General features: G+C 41.8%; 1 protein-coding gene across 2 annotated transcripts; it reads right to left on the reverse strand.

Moving 5' to 3' along the window:
- Positions 1-30: 30 nt before the first annotated feature.
- pbrm1l (polybromo 1, like) lies at positions 31-12,076 on the reverse strand. Of its 2 annotated transcripts, XM_080461994.1 has the most exons (30): positions 11,964-12,076; positions 11,513-11,677; positions 10,710-10,807; positions 10,398-10,545; positions 9,897-10,046; positions 9,607-9,723; positions 9,346-9,414; positions 9,119-9,217; positions 8,951-9,036; positions 8,748-8,839; positions 8,445-8,661; positions 8,209-8,350; positions 7,911-7,996; positions 7,547-7,826; positions 7,350-7,455; positions 6,548-7,187; positions 5,910-6,130; positions 5,625-5,813; positions 5,276-5,433; positions 4,930-5,175; positions 4,321-4,466; positions 4,011-4,168; positions 3,417-3,600; positions 3,110-3,317; positions 2,810-3,008; positions 2,578-2,733; positions 1,458-1,619; positions 1,058-1,122; positions 655-859; positions 31-440 (listed from the first exon to the last, which is right to left on the reverse strand). In XM_080461994.1, the coding sequence occupies exons 2-30, from the start codon at positions 11,654-11,656 to the stop codon at positions 277-279; spliced, it is 4,935 nt and encodes a 1,644-aa protein (XP_080318120.1). In that variant the 5' UTR covers positions 11,657-11,677; positions 11,964-12,076; the 3' UTR covers positions 31-276. The 2 variants fall into 2 exon arrangements, with proteins under 2 accessions (XP_080318120.1, XP_080318121.1); XM_080461995.1 differs by lacking the exon at positions 1,458-1,619 and having other exon boundaries at positions 2,662-2,733.
- Between the last annotated feature and the right edge of the window lie 4,511 nt (positions 12,077-16,587).

Consider the following 16,587-nt stretch of genomic DNA (forward strand, 5'->3'; position numbering starts at 1 on the left):
CGAGAAAAGCACAAATGCATATTGCCCAAGCAGTGTTTTCAAGGGATTCACTTTATTGTGGTGCTATGACTGAGCAATAAAATCACAGGTTTTACGGAACTATTCATCCAAATGGTGTAAAGAGAAAGACACACGCGCGCACACACACAACTATCAAGCTTATAGTATTGGCTAATAAATATAAAATCGATCACTATAAAATATTGCTTCGATTATCATTATTCCTAGACTCAGTGACATGAGGGGGAAGGTAAGCGTCTGAGAGGAGCAGTGCGGTTACAGGTTGTAACCCTGGCAGATATTCAGAGAGTCTCTCAGCATCAGGTCGCGCAGACGCCACAATGCGTCGGCCATGGTGCTGTGGGCTCCTTTGCTCTTCAGCCAGTGAGCCGGCAGCCGACTCTCCTGCTCTTTGGTCAGGTGAGCATCTCGTCTCTGAGCTGTGATGGAAACAGACGGTTTTCAATAAACAGGGAAATCTAGAAATGGCAATTTATGGCTCCGTCAGAAGAATCGCTCCCATTATTGACATAACTTTTTAAGACCAAGAGTGCATAGTATGTACATAAATGTTGGTGTTAAAAATAAATGCAAAGACAAATGTATAAGCCCCTCCCCATGTATGTGAACAAACAAAGAAGCACTTGACGCCACCTCTGAGCGTTTGGTCCCATCTGCTGACGGTGTTGGAATCTGAGTTCAGGCCTTCGATGTACTTGAGGTAGGCCTCTGAGTGCAGCACCCGCTGGGTCTTTGGTGGTGGAGCCACAAACATGGGCGTGGTGGGCTGTAAATGTGAGGGCTGGCCCTGTCCAGGATATGGTGGAGGAGCGTGCTGTCCTGGGCTGAACATCCCAGGCTAGAAACAAAGAACAGCTTTCAGGCTACAGATACAGCACTGTGTTTCAAAACAAAGATATCACAGGTTTGGTTCACTTAGTCACAGAAAACACAGATTATCACACTAAATTTAAAAAAATCCGATTTAATTTGATGGATTACACAGAAACACAATGAAATATTCATTAACAGACTTATTTTCTGGATTGGGACTCACCTGTTGCATATAATTTCCTGCTGATGGACTTCCTGCCATGCCATTCATAGGACCACCCATCATACCTGTTGAATATCAGCAAATTAACTCCTGTACATTCAGTAACAATCGTACTCTGAACTCATGCTGGTTTTATTCATGTTTAAAAAAATCCCAGTGAAACGTTAGTCATCGACTACCGGGTCAATGTTAGTTGTCTGATATCAGATGTTTGCATGCATTATATGTGTGAATGTGGGTTTTCTCATTGTAAGTGTGATATGCGAGTCGGAGACCAGGGAGCTCGGTGTGCTCGGAGAGATCAGGCTGCGCAGCCTGTGTGGACCAGGTAAACCCCTCCAGCAGGAGAGACAACGACTGGGTGTGACTGAGCGGGTGTGGCTCGGACAGCGGCCCTTACCCTGATGAGGCATGCCAGGGTACCCAGGCATACCATGGAGGAGATGATGAGGAGGCAGGTGAGGACCCCCTGCAGGGTGAGGTGGCATTGTGACCACGCTCAGCAAACCCTCATGGGGGCCCTGCATGGGCATGTAAGGTGGGCCGTAAGCTCCCATCATGCCTTCGGGAAGAGGGCAAGGAGAGGACAACATATCCATGCATAAGTGACATGCAGATGACTCTAACATAACATGCACTACAACAGAACACAGTGGCCCCTTTCACACATGCTTTCTACTTTAGAAACACGAGGGCAGTTTGGCGAGTGTGACTCGGCAGGTTTCAGTAAGGACAGAAATGTTTAATATTGAATTCAGCATGGTTCATGCCTTCTATTATGCTATATTTAAACTTTTTGTGACTGTTTTATATCTTATAAGATGAACTTTGTGGACCCCTCCATTTATATAACCCCCCCTAGTGGCTGATTGCTGTATGAGACAACTCAAGTAAAGTCTCAGTTCTGATCCGAGCTGAGTGGAATTCGTCAAAACAAGTTATTTTTGATTTCAGGTAGTTTCAGTAATTGTGATTGTAGTTTGAATGTTTGCTTCTCTACGCCGCTTGTTTTTATGGCAATGATAAATTTGCAATATATTTTGCAGCCCTACTTCTTAGCGAATTCAAGTCCTCTTTTTAATATGCTGTTACTTACTATTGTGTACTGGGTGAGTAGATTCATCTTAAACTTTCAGTCTCAATAAGAATAATCAAAACTAGTGATGTTCAAAGTTCATTGTGTGAAAGGGGAAAGTCATACAAATGGGTTTGAGAATGTTAGCAAAACAAGCATGTCAGTTCATGAAATAAAAAATAAAAAAAGCCTTCACGGTTAAAAGAATATCATGCAGTAAATGTCATGCAATGTCAGATATAAGGCAACAAAACGAACATAAAAACAATATTAAAAATGTAAAACATCAGCAAAGAAGAACACAAAAAAAAATAAATCTTGCTTTAAGGATGCAACATGTTTTTAAAATGGTGAGAAAATTAGAAGATTACGGGTTTTAACAGTCCAGCCTCATTTCCCTGCCGCCATGTTGTCAAACACTCGTGCTGTCTCTGAGAGGGGTTACCTGACACAGGTGTCATGGCCTGGTTTATCATTCCCATAGTGCTGGGCGAAGGCACCACTCCCATCAGTGCCCCTACAGGGGTACCTGCTCTAGGGGATGCTTGCTTCTGCTGTGGCCTCTCGCGCTCTTGCTGCTCCACTATTTTGGCTGCACGTTCTGAAACGCGAGAGACAAATGTTTGATAGTTTTGATTTGATTCAAACACGAATAGGTTTCGATTCTGCTTCCTTACCTTCGTAATCTGCTTTCTTGGATGCTTCCAGGTTCCTCCACTCAGTGCCGACCAGTCGACTCAGCTCGCCGAAGGAGAAGTCGGGGTGTCGAGCCTTGATGACGGCTCGCATTTCACTGCTGAACAGGATGTAGCCACTCATGTTGATCTTCCTCTTGGCGCCTTCTTTCTTTGATAAGCCCTTCACCTTAGGAGTCGTCTTCAGGGAAAAACAGGCACACGTGTGAGATTTACTATCCATAGCAGGCATTTGAGGCCACAGCATTTATCTGATCCAAATATGTGGAGCTAAACGGATACCTGTGAAGGTGTGTACGGCATGGTCTCCACGTCACTTGAAAGAGGAGTTTGCATCTGAGGCAAGGAGGGCGTCTCTGGGGCATCCTCGTCATCATCAATGTCCTCCATATCATCTTCCCCATCTTCTAAATCGGCGAGTTTAAGCTCCAGCTCCTCTATCTTCTTGTTCAAAATGGGCGACGCCTCCTTCTGTGGCACGAACACTTTTCTACGAGGACAATACAAAACGAAAGAAGACAAACATTAGACATGGAAAGCGAAGGCCTAGTATGCAATCGGAAGAATGACTCTTTGATATCGGGCAGACCTGAAATAGTAGACCTCATCTTCCACCACTTTGGAAGAGTAGGAGAAACGCTTCAGACCCTTGAACTTTTTCATCTGTTTCTCAGAGTCGATGTAGCGGCTCTCACACAGCAGGACATCCTCTTCTGAAAACTCAGTAGGTCTGCACGACAGGTAGTCCTTAAAGGAAGACACCATGCATTTCCCTGGGGAGCAGAATAGCGACCCATTAATAAACGTTTCTTCAAAGTTAATTAAAAAGCTTGAAAAAGTGTTTTCCTGATTTGGAAATGCCATTTATTTTCAGATATCGTTCCAGGAGTTGTTTTTTTCCCCCCTCTCGTTGCATGTCTGTCGATTTCATTGACCAGTTGCTAGGCAACCAGTAGAGCTTCCTGGAAGTTAACAGGTCTCACTCAGGAGAGATACATGTATGAATAAGACACACTTAACCTCATTGAAAACCGTAATTATCATTTAATGATTCTAGATGTTCTTTTTAATCGTCGCGCCGAGGGTAATTTTTTTTCCAATTTCTATGAATGCAACACAAAATTCTACTGGCTCGGTGCGATTAGCACACAGAAATTATGGGAAGCTGTCGAAGAAGCAGTACCGATGACACAAGTCATGGGCAGCGTCTCCTCCAGATGACTCAGAAAAACTTCTCTCTTGTAGAACATCTTTGTGGGCTCGTGCTCCGTTTCCTCGGGGTGAATGAAGATTGGTCCAAAGAAGAAAGTCGCCCCATTCTGCATCCACAGCTTTTCGATTCTGCAGCCCAGCCACAAAGGAGCATGTTAGCAATAGCTATCAGGTCGATGGAAAACAATTGTCACAACTAATGTCCTTTTATTAGGAGCTCCGTATTGTTTTGGGTTTTTTTTTTGGGGGATGGGGGAGTAAGTAAGATGTACTTCACCAACCTGGCAACCCGGGGCTTTGCCAGCCCATGTGACTGAATGTAAACACTGTCTCCCACTTTAAACCACAAGTTTTTGTATCGCAACTGTTCGAAGTAGTGACAGCCGGGCTCGCCTCCATTCATCTCCGTCGGGACATCCTCCCTCTCCTAAATGAGGGCACACACAGAAATAGGACTCAGGTGTTTATACTGTGACTAACAAACTTTAATACATGAAATTAACATCCCCTCTGCCACCTGCTCCTCGTTCGGACACGCAGGCAACCAATCTGAGCTAATTAATCCCCTGCAGTCGAGGCTAACCGACAAAAGATTCAGGATTTTATTTTATCCATGAAGACATCTGTACTCATAGTTTGCTTATTTCAGGGAATCACACTCGCGACCACGCATTTTCTCTTTAAAATAATTAGTCAACAGGGTCTTGCTTTTACAGGAACTTTGAGGAAAAACACATTGATGGAGGACCATTTAAATAAAATCACCCAGCTCACAGAAATCAACATGCAGCTGAACTTAATTGTCAGATCTAATATCTAGCAGGTTAACCCGACACAAACAAACAATGTACCGACCGCTGACTGTGTGAGATTGTGCTGCGTTTCCTCACCTTTTCTACAAAACTGCCAGAGTCTGCAGGATAGGACATTGTCGTTTTTTCCTTGTCAGGCTTGACAAACAAGGAAGCGACACGGACAACAGGCAGAGGAACTTCCCGGGAAACTAATTTCACGGTGCTTTCAGGCATGGCCCAGATCTTGATCTTCTTGAAGTTCTTGTTGCGGGCGGTGTAGCGGGACTCGCACACATAGACATCCCCAGGTCTGTAGCCCTCGGGCTGCATTTTGAAATAGTCCTACAAAATAAAATGCCAGAAGAGCGTAAATAGTTTTTGTCTGCCACGTTAACACACAAACTGTTCCAGATGTGGTTGACTTTACTGAAAACGATCATACCTTCACAAAAATGACCACACATTTGCCCAGAACTTTACTGAAGCTGACTTTGTTGAAGTAGTCGCTCTTGAAGACTTCTTTCTCGAGAAACTTGCGTGTGGCCAGGTGAAAGGTTTCGGTAGGTCTGTAGAACCAGCAGCCATACAGCCACTTCTCACCTATGAAGGCAAAGACAAAGCTGATCGTGACAAAATAATTTCTTGGGGAGAAAACTACCTATAAATAAAGCCAATATTTCCTTCACACACCTGCTTATTTTTGAGTGGTGCATAAGTGTTGCGGTGCCTGAATTGTTAACTTGTATTCAGAATAATTAAAATTACAAAAAAAGCCACGAACACCTGCTTACCTGCTTCATCCTCCCACAGCTGCTCAATACAGACAATGTGGGGGCTCAAGTTTGGTTTCGACGGCTCCACATACACAAAGTCTCCAACGTGGTAGGTGCTGTTTTCATAACTGACGACCTGACTGTACACGCGATCCGACTCCGACTCCGACTTCCACGCCTCTCCTGACAGATTCTTAGCATTCTCACCTTTAAATGAGAAAGTTACAACAACTTAAATGAGGACCTCATCAAAAATATTTAATAATTATGAACATCTGTGCACCACGGAAAACGGTGACCTACTTTTGTTTTCTTCCTCCTCTTCATCCTTCTTCTCCCTGTCCTCCTCAATCTCCTTAGGAATTTTCTCCCTCTTTTCTTGATCGACGTCACTGTGCAGGTGTTTTCCCGTGTAGTTGAGTGCAGTGGACAGCAGGATCTCGCCGTTCTTGCACAGCTCATCCCTTATCTTGATGAAGAACTGTTGTAGCTCCACTGCGTCCTCAAATATCTCAGAGTCCGTCCTGCACACAAGGTGAGATATATCGGTGCCACGTGTCTGAGCTGACCTTGATACAACCATTTCAGGATGAGTTAAACAGTGAAATTCAAACGACCAGTAATGTGACCTCAAAGTACCATCAAATGCTGACCTGCTCACTACAACATGAATAATTGGAAGTTGAGTCAATTATTAAAATTAGTTTAAAAAAAGTGTTTCTCCTTTTGGCATAATAAGATGCTGGGAAACATGAAAAGTCAAAACACGAGTACTTTGGTTGTTGCATTTGTGGTTTGAGTTCAAGTTTAATTGCTGTCAATCCAACAGGTAGTAGAATATGTAATGATTCAGAAGCTGATCCATTAACATCAAGTTATATTTGAGAATTCTTATTGCTCTAAACAGACATGAATTCAGTTCTTTTCAGAATTTGTCTCACCTGTGAAGCCTTCTCGCTTTCTCTAAAACTTCAAACACGTGTTCCTGGAAGACGTCCAGCCTCCTGTAGCGCCCACGTTCCACATTCATCCTGATGACGTCGAAGTTTAGCGGTGGTTTTTCAGGAGCCGCTGGATCCACAGCTGGTATTTCAGCCAGTGAGTCACTGTAACATCGGCCCTCTTCGTCCTGGTGGCCCATCATGGAAACAAACAGGTTCCTGATGAGCTCCCGCACCAGAGTGTACACAGCAGGGGGTCCAGAGTCCTCCGCCCCTTCTTGCTTCTTGCGCGTCTCCAGCAGCACTCGGTGCAACACCAGAGCATCCCGATAGATCAGAGACTCGGGCTCATTGTAAATGCAGGCATTGTTGAACATGAGCGTGAAGTCTTCCATCAGGGCGTCCACATCTTGGTAACGACCGGCTGCCATGTGGCTCCGCAACCTCTCCATGTCAATGGGTCTCTTGATTGTGGCATAGTAGTCTGGCAGCTCGGACCGAGAGGGGAGACGAAGGAAGATCGTACTGAGACGACGACCTCGGCGGTCAGTGAAGTTTCGCACAGCGTCGTAGAGCTCATTCAACCGCTGCTGAAGAGGAGTGAGGTATTTTGACTTCTTTGGAGAAACACCACTCTTTCCTACAAGCAATAAGGAAAAACGATAAAACATCGTGCATATTTCTGTGTGTCACTACCAACACAGGAAACGGTACTTTCCATCTTGACTTCTGAAACACCAGTATGAAATCCTGCCAGGAAAATCTGACGTTAGAAAATGTGTGAAAATTAAAACACACTCACTCAGTTTCAGTTTGGGAGATCCGACATCCCCCTCCTCAGGCAGCGATCCTAATTCCTTCCGCTTGTCTTTCAGTACCTTCTCCAAAACGTCAGCATCATTATATACCTGTGTGATCCAAAATCCATCCGTCAGAACAACTCGGTTTAAGATATAAGTGACATAATCATGTTATCCTAAATGGATTCCTACTGCCCACCTGACATCCTTCCTCGTTGTAATGCCTGGCGTTACGGAACATTAACCTCATGTCTTCCATCAGGGCTTCCTCCGTGGCGTAGCGCTCGTTGCGAATGTTGTGCTCAATGGTTTTCAGGTCCATTGGTTCAAGAATGACATTATAGTAGTCTGGGTAGTCTTTCTTGGAGGGTTTGACCATGAAAAGCTCACAGAGACGCCGATTAGTGCCCGTCTCCCTGACATCAGTCACAGCAGCATAGAGGGATTTCATTCGGTTCTTTTTCACATTTTTCTTATGGCTGGGGAAAAAAATAAAGAACATTCAGCTTTGTTGGCAAAACAAATTATTTGTCACAAGAAGAGCAATTAAGAAATAATAATACCTTTTCTTCTTGATGCTGCCTGTGTCAGATGACAGAATGCTGTCTCCGTCTTCATCATCTCTCCTGAGCAGTTCCCTCTTATTGGCCTAACAGGCACACAAACAAAACATGATTTAGCCATTCGGGTCACAACTTAACCTCATATACATGTATTTTGACTGCAGGAAAAAACAATTACGCACGGGGAGAACATGCAAACTCGCAACAAAGAAAAAGGCCTCACCAACAGACTCGAAGTGGGAGAACAGTGTGCGAGCCACTTAATACAAACTAACAGAATAACATTCTGAGTCATTACCTGCAGGATCTGCTGAAGCCTGAAGGCCCGTTTGTAAATGCTTGAGTTCGGCATGTTGTAGCGCTTTGCATTTTCAAACATGAGCGTGAGGTCGGCCTCCATCTGTTCCACGTTTTCATACTCGCCATTCTTCATCTTTGTCCTTAAAAAAAATTTAAATAAACAAAAATGTTTCAACACTCCTTGCAGAACCGTCATCCGCGGAAGAAAAATGTGTAAGAATTACTGCTCCTCACCTGATCTGCTGAAGACAGATGGGCTGTTTTATTTGCTGATAATAGTCTGGGTATTCCCGGCGGGACGGCAGGTTCTGGAAGGGTTCAGAGAAAACCTGGCCTTGACTATTCCTGGCACCCCTGACAGCTTCATACAGCTGGAAGATCGGGTTGCTCATCTCTATATTGGAACTCTGACTTTCAGCCTCCGATTCGCCCTCATCATAGCACACCGAACCTACAAACGTATACAATATAAACAATTGCTTTCCGTGACAGAAACACAAGATGAATGGACGAGTGAAACCAATTAGTGAAACTTACCAGAGAGCACAGGGTCATCCTCACTCTCTGAGCCATACTGAAGCGACACGCTGACACCAGAAAGTCGATCCCCCTGACCAGACCTGCGATTTCTGAATGGAAACAGTAAAGTCACACACACACACACATACAAGATAGGCACCTGAAGTAAACATGTGGTTCAACACCGACACACACAAAACAAAGCAATCGTTGTTTATTACCTAATGCGAAGACTGGATTTAGTGGGTTCCGCGTGTTCAAGTTCAGTTTTACGTTGGATGAAGACTTTTTTAATAGTGTTAGCATCCTAGGAAATAAAATAAACAAATTGGTATCATTACTTGGTTTGTGATACATATTGTATATAAAAAATTAAGAAAAACTATTACCTTAAAAACCTGAGATCCTGGTTCATTGTACGTTTTGGCATTTTTGGCCATCAGATCAACATCCTTCGCCATGGCATTGACAGTCTTATAGAATCCAATCTTTAACAAGACAACAAATATGTTAGTATGTTAAAAAAAATAAATTAATAAATTAAAAAAAACATAATGATGTTGTGAAATCATTAAAAAAAATGCTGCTTGATTTAGTGAAATAGTGAGTTCATTACTTGGATTCTTTGTGCGATCGTTCTCAGATCAATTGGCTCCTTTATAATGGCATAGTAGTCTGGGTAATGCTAAAAAAGACAAATAAAACACCAAGAGTTATCAAGACTGAAACATGAAGTTGTCTGAACAACGACAAAATAAATGCAAGCTGAAATTAAAATGTTCACACCTCAACAGTCACGTAAAGATCAAACCCAAATACAAAGAGTTCGTGGTCTCGTCAATAAAGCATACAGCTTAAAAATAAGAAAAAGACTCACCACTTTGGAAGGAAGTTTCTGGAACAGTTCACTGACCAGGCGTCCTGCAGAATCTGCGTGTGACACTATGGCCTCCAGGAGTTGCTCCAATATCTCCTTTAAACGGCCCGCTGAAGGCTACCGACGTATAAATGCATTAGTATATAACGTTGTTCATTAATAACTTGAGTAGAACTGTGTCTAACACTGAAGCTATTCTATGGAACTGATTTCACTCAGATGTAGAAACCCAAATGAAGAAAAACACACAAGAATGTCAGCTCGATAAAGGTTTCAGAACCAGAACTTACCTCATCTTCAGTTGACATTCCTGTGTTTTCCATCATATCGTCACCGTCTTCATCGTCCTCATCGCCGTCTCCAGGCTGTACAAACTCATTCCTGGTTTGCAAATAGACCTCCCACAGTTTGCATGCCGCTTGATACTCCTCACTGTCACTCTGAATTTACAGAACACGAAAGGAAAGAACCACAAAATATTACTGACAACACAATAACATTACCTCTTTTAATATCAGTTGGTTATAATCAAACTGCTTTGCCGAGCTAGAGAAAGCTCATCAACAACTCTTTGGTCAATCAACGGATCATTTGAATAAATTAGTGTGATTAAGAAAAGGTAATAACAACGGACTTTTGTGTGACACTATTCAAACATTATCAAATAGAAGGCACGCAAAAAAATGATGACTCAAACAGAATTTATATCTCACCCCTTTTTGTTATTCATTATGTTTATAAATGTTAGGAAAGACATGTATATTTTAGTCACAAACACAATTTTTTATTACCTTATAGAATGACCTGGCATTGTTGAACATAAGGCGAAAATCTGCAGTGAGCTGCTCCACTTCGTTATAATCTTCTGACTTCAGCTTGTACTGAATCTTTGTCATATCAATCGGCTGAGATATCGCTTCATAATAATCAGGCTGATTCCTAAAAAAACAACAAAGGGAAACATCAGCATATATTTCAAAATGAATCAGTGTCTTGAGAAAAGTGTACTTTGATTAAAATCGAAAAAATATAATAGCTTCTTGCAAAGTCTACGCTTGCAAAAAATGGTTCATATTAAGAGTAGAGGCAACAACGTTGAATACCTCCTTTTTGGCACCCTGAGGAAAACTTCACAAATCTGCCTGCCATGATCATCTTTGTAATCCCTGACAGCGTTGAACAGCTCATGGCATACAGCAATCTGGAAGAAAAAAAGTGATTAAAAATCAGTAATGGGACTTTTATTAAGGGTTCAACCACGAAAAGAAGTCTGTAGAAAACAAATACAAAAAGAAGCGTTACAACATTAAATCCTTTATAGATTATCCATTAAAATACCACAACCCACGGCGTTATTGAGATGATAGGAAGCAGCCGGTGGAGCACAATTTCCACATTACACCTGATTGCACTTGTTAAAAATTCACATATTTCACCATTTCTAACTGAAAAAGTCTCTAAATTGCACTAACTCCTCAGTGGATGTCCATGCCAGATTTGCTTGATTGTACTGAGCATCAGTCTATTAGTATATAATGTATTATTATACAAAAACTTACACTAGATATAAAATACCAAAACATGTTCATAGCTTTTTAACATTTAAGTGTTTTTTATGCCTTTTATTGTCCTATTTTAAACTTTCCACCTCTTTTTATACATTTATGCTGTAGCACATGCACAATTTGTCATGCATTTTATATCTATTTTTGTATTTATAATGACACAAGCACGGACTGCATTTACAATTTCGTTGTTTTCGTTAACAATGACAACAAAGACTTTTCTGATTCGGGAAAATAGAAGTCAACGAATATAGGTCGTTCTCTGATGAAGGGTTGAGATCTTTATCGGGATTGCGCGCACGGTTTTCGAACAAAAAACACCCCCACAAAATAGTTTTTACCGTGTCCACGGGGGGAACATTAGAAACTCTTCTCCTTTTCCTGCCACTTCCAGGAGTGGATGTGGAGGCGTCGTCCAGGTCGCCCGCTCCGCTGACGCTGCTGGACGGAGAAGTAGCTCGTCTTCTCTTGGAGCTCGCTGACATCTTCAACAACAGGCGAGCCCGCTAGGTTAAAAAGTGAAAAAAAAAAAAGCATTAAAGTTTTTATACATGGTGTAATTATTTTGTAAATGTGCATCAATTGTTCGCATCCCGTTAATAAAGAAGGTTTTGTGGAACTCCTACACAGTGGGGATGTACTAATGTATGAAACAAAGCGCACGGACAGCGACTGTTAGCACGCTAACTTAGCCGCTTCAGTCAAAAACACAAGCAGTTTAATGTTCCTACAAATGCAAAAGCGAGGTGAGGACGGCGAACCATGGAATAGGCGTCAAGAAGAAGATCTTACCCGAGTCCCGACAGAGTTTCTCTTAAATCCCTGAGCAGAAATAAGTGGAGTCTTTCTGAGGAGCTAATGTTGTTTAAAAACTCTTAACCGGAAGTTGTGGCGTGTTTCATTGTGTTTGGGAGGAAGTGAAAACAGAGCGTAGAGGACCGTGCTGCCCTCTATAGGTCAATATGAGTAATGCATGAGGAGTGAGAACAAGAAAAAGGTGGCCTGATCTTTGCATCATGATGATTTTTTAACGTATTTGCAGTGTTAAAGTAAGATTTATTCTAAAGTTTTTTTTCATTACTTTATGATAATACATGCCGCATTGAGCGGATGTATGAGTTTTTAGAGGTTTTATTTTTAACATTTGTATGCTTAGAGTTGTGAATAGTCAGAATATATAACAGCATAAATGCCACAATATAAATTTTAAAATAAGAATTTCTACTCAGTGGTGGCCACCCCAACTGATAATTACTTGATAAAATCTCGTTCCGAAACACAATATTTAATGTATTTGAATTATAACAAAATAATAATACAATTAGTAATGACGTTCAAATGCTTTTGCCACAATAATATTAATTGCGTTATTGAAGTGTTATAGCACTCAATGGCAGTCTTGTTCTCAACACCACATTTTCAAGGTCCAGAGTTTGACTCTGTCTCGGTCTTGACTACAACACTATCTAACAAATTTAAAGTTAATCTTTACTACACGTTTGAAGACTAATTTTGACACTCTCTACATATCAGATCCCGGCCAAATTATTGAGCATGTGACTTTGACCAGGACTCATATTGGCAGCTTCAGACTTTCTTCCACTATTGCTGTAAGCCAATAATTTTTTCTTTATTTCTGTTTGTCTACTGCCAGCTTATCTGTCAGGCTTATGATGGAACCAGTGTTGTGAGAGGTGCCGTTCCCAGAGTTCAGAGAAAAATTGAAGATATCTATCCAAACGCCCACTACATCCTCTGCAATGCACGTCAGCTCGAAATCATAATGCAGCGGGCCACTTCTCACATCTCCAAGATGAGATTATTCTCTCTGATCTTGGAGGATGTTCTCGCGTCTTTTCCAGGCCAGCCCAGCAAACAGCTGTTCTGGACAGAGATTTGGCCAATAGACAACATCCAGCAGTGTCAGGTGGAACTTCCACAGCCGTGCCATTAATACAGCGTACGAGCACAGGGAAGACCAGATCTGATGCTGACAGCATTCGAGGCTCCGGAGACTTTGACCCCAGCACCATTAGAGAGACAGGACCTTTTGACAGAAAGGAAGAATTCAATTCACCAAAATGCACCAAAAAGTTTCACTTTCAATTATGTGTGTGCTCAGTTTATTTTCTTTATTTTTCTAAAACTGGTTATAAAATCAGAGGATTTAGGAAATATTCAAATTACAAAGTGACATAAATCAGCGGTCACCATGGCCAATATAGCCGGTTTTCCACTGGTATCTGCTCCTCGCTGTGTACAAATTTTGATTTGATGAGGGGGTTTTTTTTTGGTGATGGATGGAGGGAATGGTTATTACATGTATATTCTGAATATCGATATAACTTTTTAAACCCATTTTACATCAGTCCTCGCCATGTATCTACTGACACAGAAGCTCAGTGCTGCGCTGCGCTGCCAAGATGACGGATAGTGATACCTTATTTGTACAAGGTGGAGTAAGTTTTACCTAAGAAACAGCTGTGCTGACGTGACTTACGCTCAATGTATCTGTGCTGATTCATGCTGCGAAACTGTTGTTAATATAGTTCACGTTCGGCGGTTGCTGTTTATACACAGTTTGTGAGTTTATCTTTCATGCCGAGTTCTAGAGTAAGAAAAAAAAAACAAGTATTTACACGGATAGCAAAGTGGAGAAGATGTGTGTAACCTCGGAGAGTGAGTAGTGAGTGCCTCTGGTTGTCATGAACAACCATATGAGTTTAACAACAAACCTCCAAAAGTGTTGTTTGGATGACAAACCCCAAAAGCCTTATTTAAAGTAAATTTAAGCAGGACTTTGCAGACACTGTTTATGTTTCCCCATGCCAGATTTATTTCTAAAAGCTGCCGCATGCACGCCTGCACTCCCACCCGATCAGCCGCTGCCGAATGCATCTGTTTATTGTTATAAATTTATAGCTGGTGGCTGAGCGAGGGATTTTGGAGTGTCTGATGGTTTGGGGAATGGAGAGGAAAATGAGCAGCAGTTGTGTTTACCGCATGATGAAATATAGTCTTTAGAGTACTTACAACATTGACCATAATACAGGGACAGTATTATTCCTCTGGACATGGCAACAGGAAGAGTTTTCCAAATTACACACAAAAAGTAAGGAAATTCATGTTTGTTGTGATTGATAGCTTATTTTCTTGCTGTAAAAACGTTGGCAATAAACCTTGTACTGGGAAGACTGCATGCATTTGTGGCATGTGGGCTGCACTCATGAAAACGTCTTCTTTGCCAATGCACAACAGCTCAATCTGCTATCGACTCTTGGTATCAATGACCTGTGAGTCGGTCACAGATTCCTCTTCCCACAGTGTGTTTTTTTTTCCCTCATTTAGTTTTTACAATAAAATATGATGGGGAAAAAGAAATTAATGCAGAAAAATAATAATAAAGCATGTTTCCAGAAGTGAATTTTAAGTGTAAAAGAGCATAACAAAACCAAAAAAAATGCAAAACCACTAGTTTAACAGTTACAACAGTTGCAGTTAATATAGAATGGTTCTCTTGATATTTGACTAAAGCAATGTTTCTAATTATTTTTGATTGTTCACAGAGTCAGGGGAGCAAGAGGGGAAAGATCTGTGGGATAAGTACATGTTTCCATCACATTTCTTATCAAAGGACATCATGAGTTTAAAAAATAGTGTAAGGAAAAACTTTAATTTATATGGAAAACTTACATTTTACACGCAAAGAGAGATACATTGCATTATATGATCTTTAGAGAAAACAAGAACTTGATTTGGCATGACTTTGTCATGAGTGTGTGGGTTGGATGATGGAGGGATGCACACATAAGTGTCGTGGGAGGGGGTCATTCTCTGTAATCTCCGTAAATCTCCAAACGTTTGCATACTCTGTAGTTTGTCTGAGAAATATGCTTTCAAGAGACGTTTCACAGATCAATTCAATGAAATACCCGCCGATGGGTTGGTGGTTTGTACTTGAGTAACTTTCAAACAGCAGTACTTGTATTTGTACTCGAGTACAGTGTATGTAGTGTAACTTGTGGGACCGTGTGGAGCTGTGAAAACAGCAAACAGGGCGCGGTTTTGATTTGATATTAAAAAAGAACAAGACTTCCAAGTTGTTGACAGTTAATCAAAGACCACCAACACACAGACCTTTCTCCTCGTGTTTTCAAGTAGAGACTTTTACCGCATTCGGGCTGCTTCAGCCTTGTCAAAGCTGCTGTTTGATCAATTATTTACTGCAATACGTTATGCATTTTTATTTTTTGGTGCGTAAACCCGTGAAAGCGGTTTGCGCGCACGAGCCTTTATCCCCGAGATCTCTCAGCAAATAACAACCAGATGTTCCAAAGAGGGAAAGAGGGAAAAAAAAAAAAAAAAGAGAAAAGAAAAGAAAAGCTGTAACAGACGGTGACTCGCCCATCATAAGGTGAACGGCAGATCACGTTGTTGGGGGGAACAGTGAGTGATTCTATGGTGCACTACGTCCACAGACGTCTGCTTTTCTTGACGTCAGGAGAAAGTCTGAGCGGACCGAGCGCTGCGCACAAGCACAGCAACCACATCGCTCCCAGAGGGAAGGAGAGCACAGCGCAGCTACACATCGCCATTTAGGTATGTTTCCCCCCCCCCACCCTCCTTTTATTTTTTATTTTTTTTTTAGCTATATATCCACAGACATGCGTCCAATCAATCACATAGTTTTTATCCCGACTTGTGCGCGTCGGCGCGCCTTCATGGCGCAGCCTCCCGCTGGAACCGAAAGATGCTGCTTGCCTTCGTTTGACTGCCGTGTACCCTTGAGCGCTGCAGTGTGCTTTGCACACCCACAACGCCTATTCTCTCCGTAGCCCGCACTTGCATGATCACTACCACGGATCCTGTCTTCTCAGTAAAAGAAAAGGGGAAGAAGAAAAATAAATTAATATATATATATATATATATATATATATATATATGCATCAATCGTTTTAATCTCCATTCAAACTCTGCGCTTTCTTGTCATTCACGCCCTGCAGGGTTGATGCAGAGCAAACATTTCTCAATGAAATGCACTTTTCACCTGACAAGAGATTCTTAGTATTTGTGCTGTGTGCTGTGTGCGTGTGTGTGTGTGTTTCTTTTTATTTATTTATTTCTCTATTTTTGGTTGTTCTAATGAGCCTGATTGTTTGAATGTGGGGTTGTTAAATATAGCACAGGTCACCCAGCTGGTATCTGCCTCCACTGACCATGCGTTTGTTTTTGCGACGATGTTTGGTCTCTTTCTTGCAACAGTCTGTGCTGCACTGTTTGCCCTACTTTAAAAGCTGTTATTGGTCTCTTATTGCTGCAAGCCAGCTGTCACTAAACAGTAGTTGTTGTGTTGTTTTTTTTTGGGGGGGGGGGCGACAACAGTCGTCCTGTAATTGGTTTAATCACTGTAAAAAAA

The sequence above is a fragment of the Lipophrys pholis genome, assembly GCF_963383615.2.
Source record: "Lipophrys pholis genome assembly, chromosome: 4".
Taxonomy (NCBI): Eukaryota; Metazoa; Chordata; class Actinopteri; order Blenniiformes; family Blenniidae; genus Lipophrys; species Lipophrys pholis.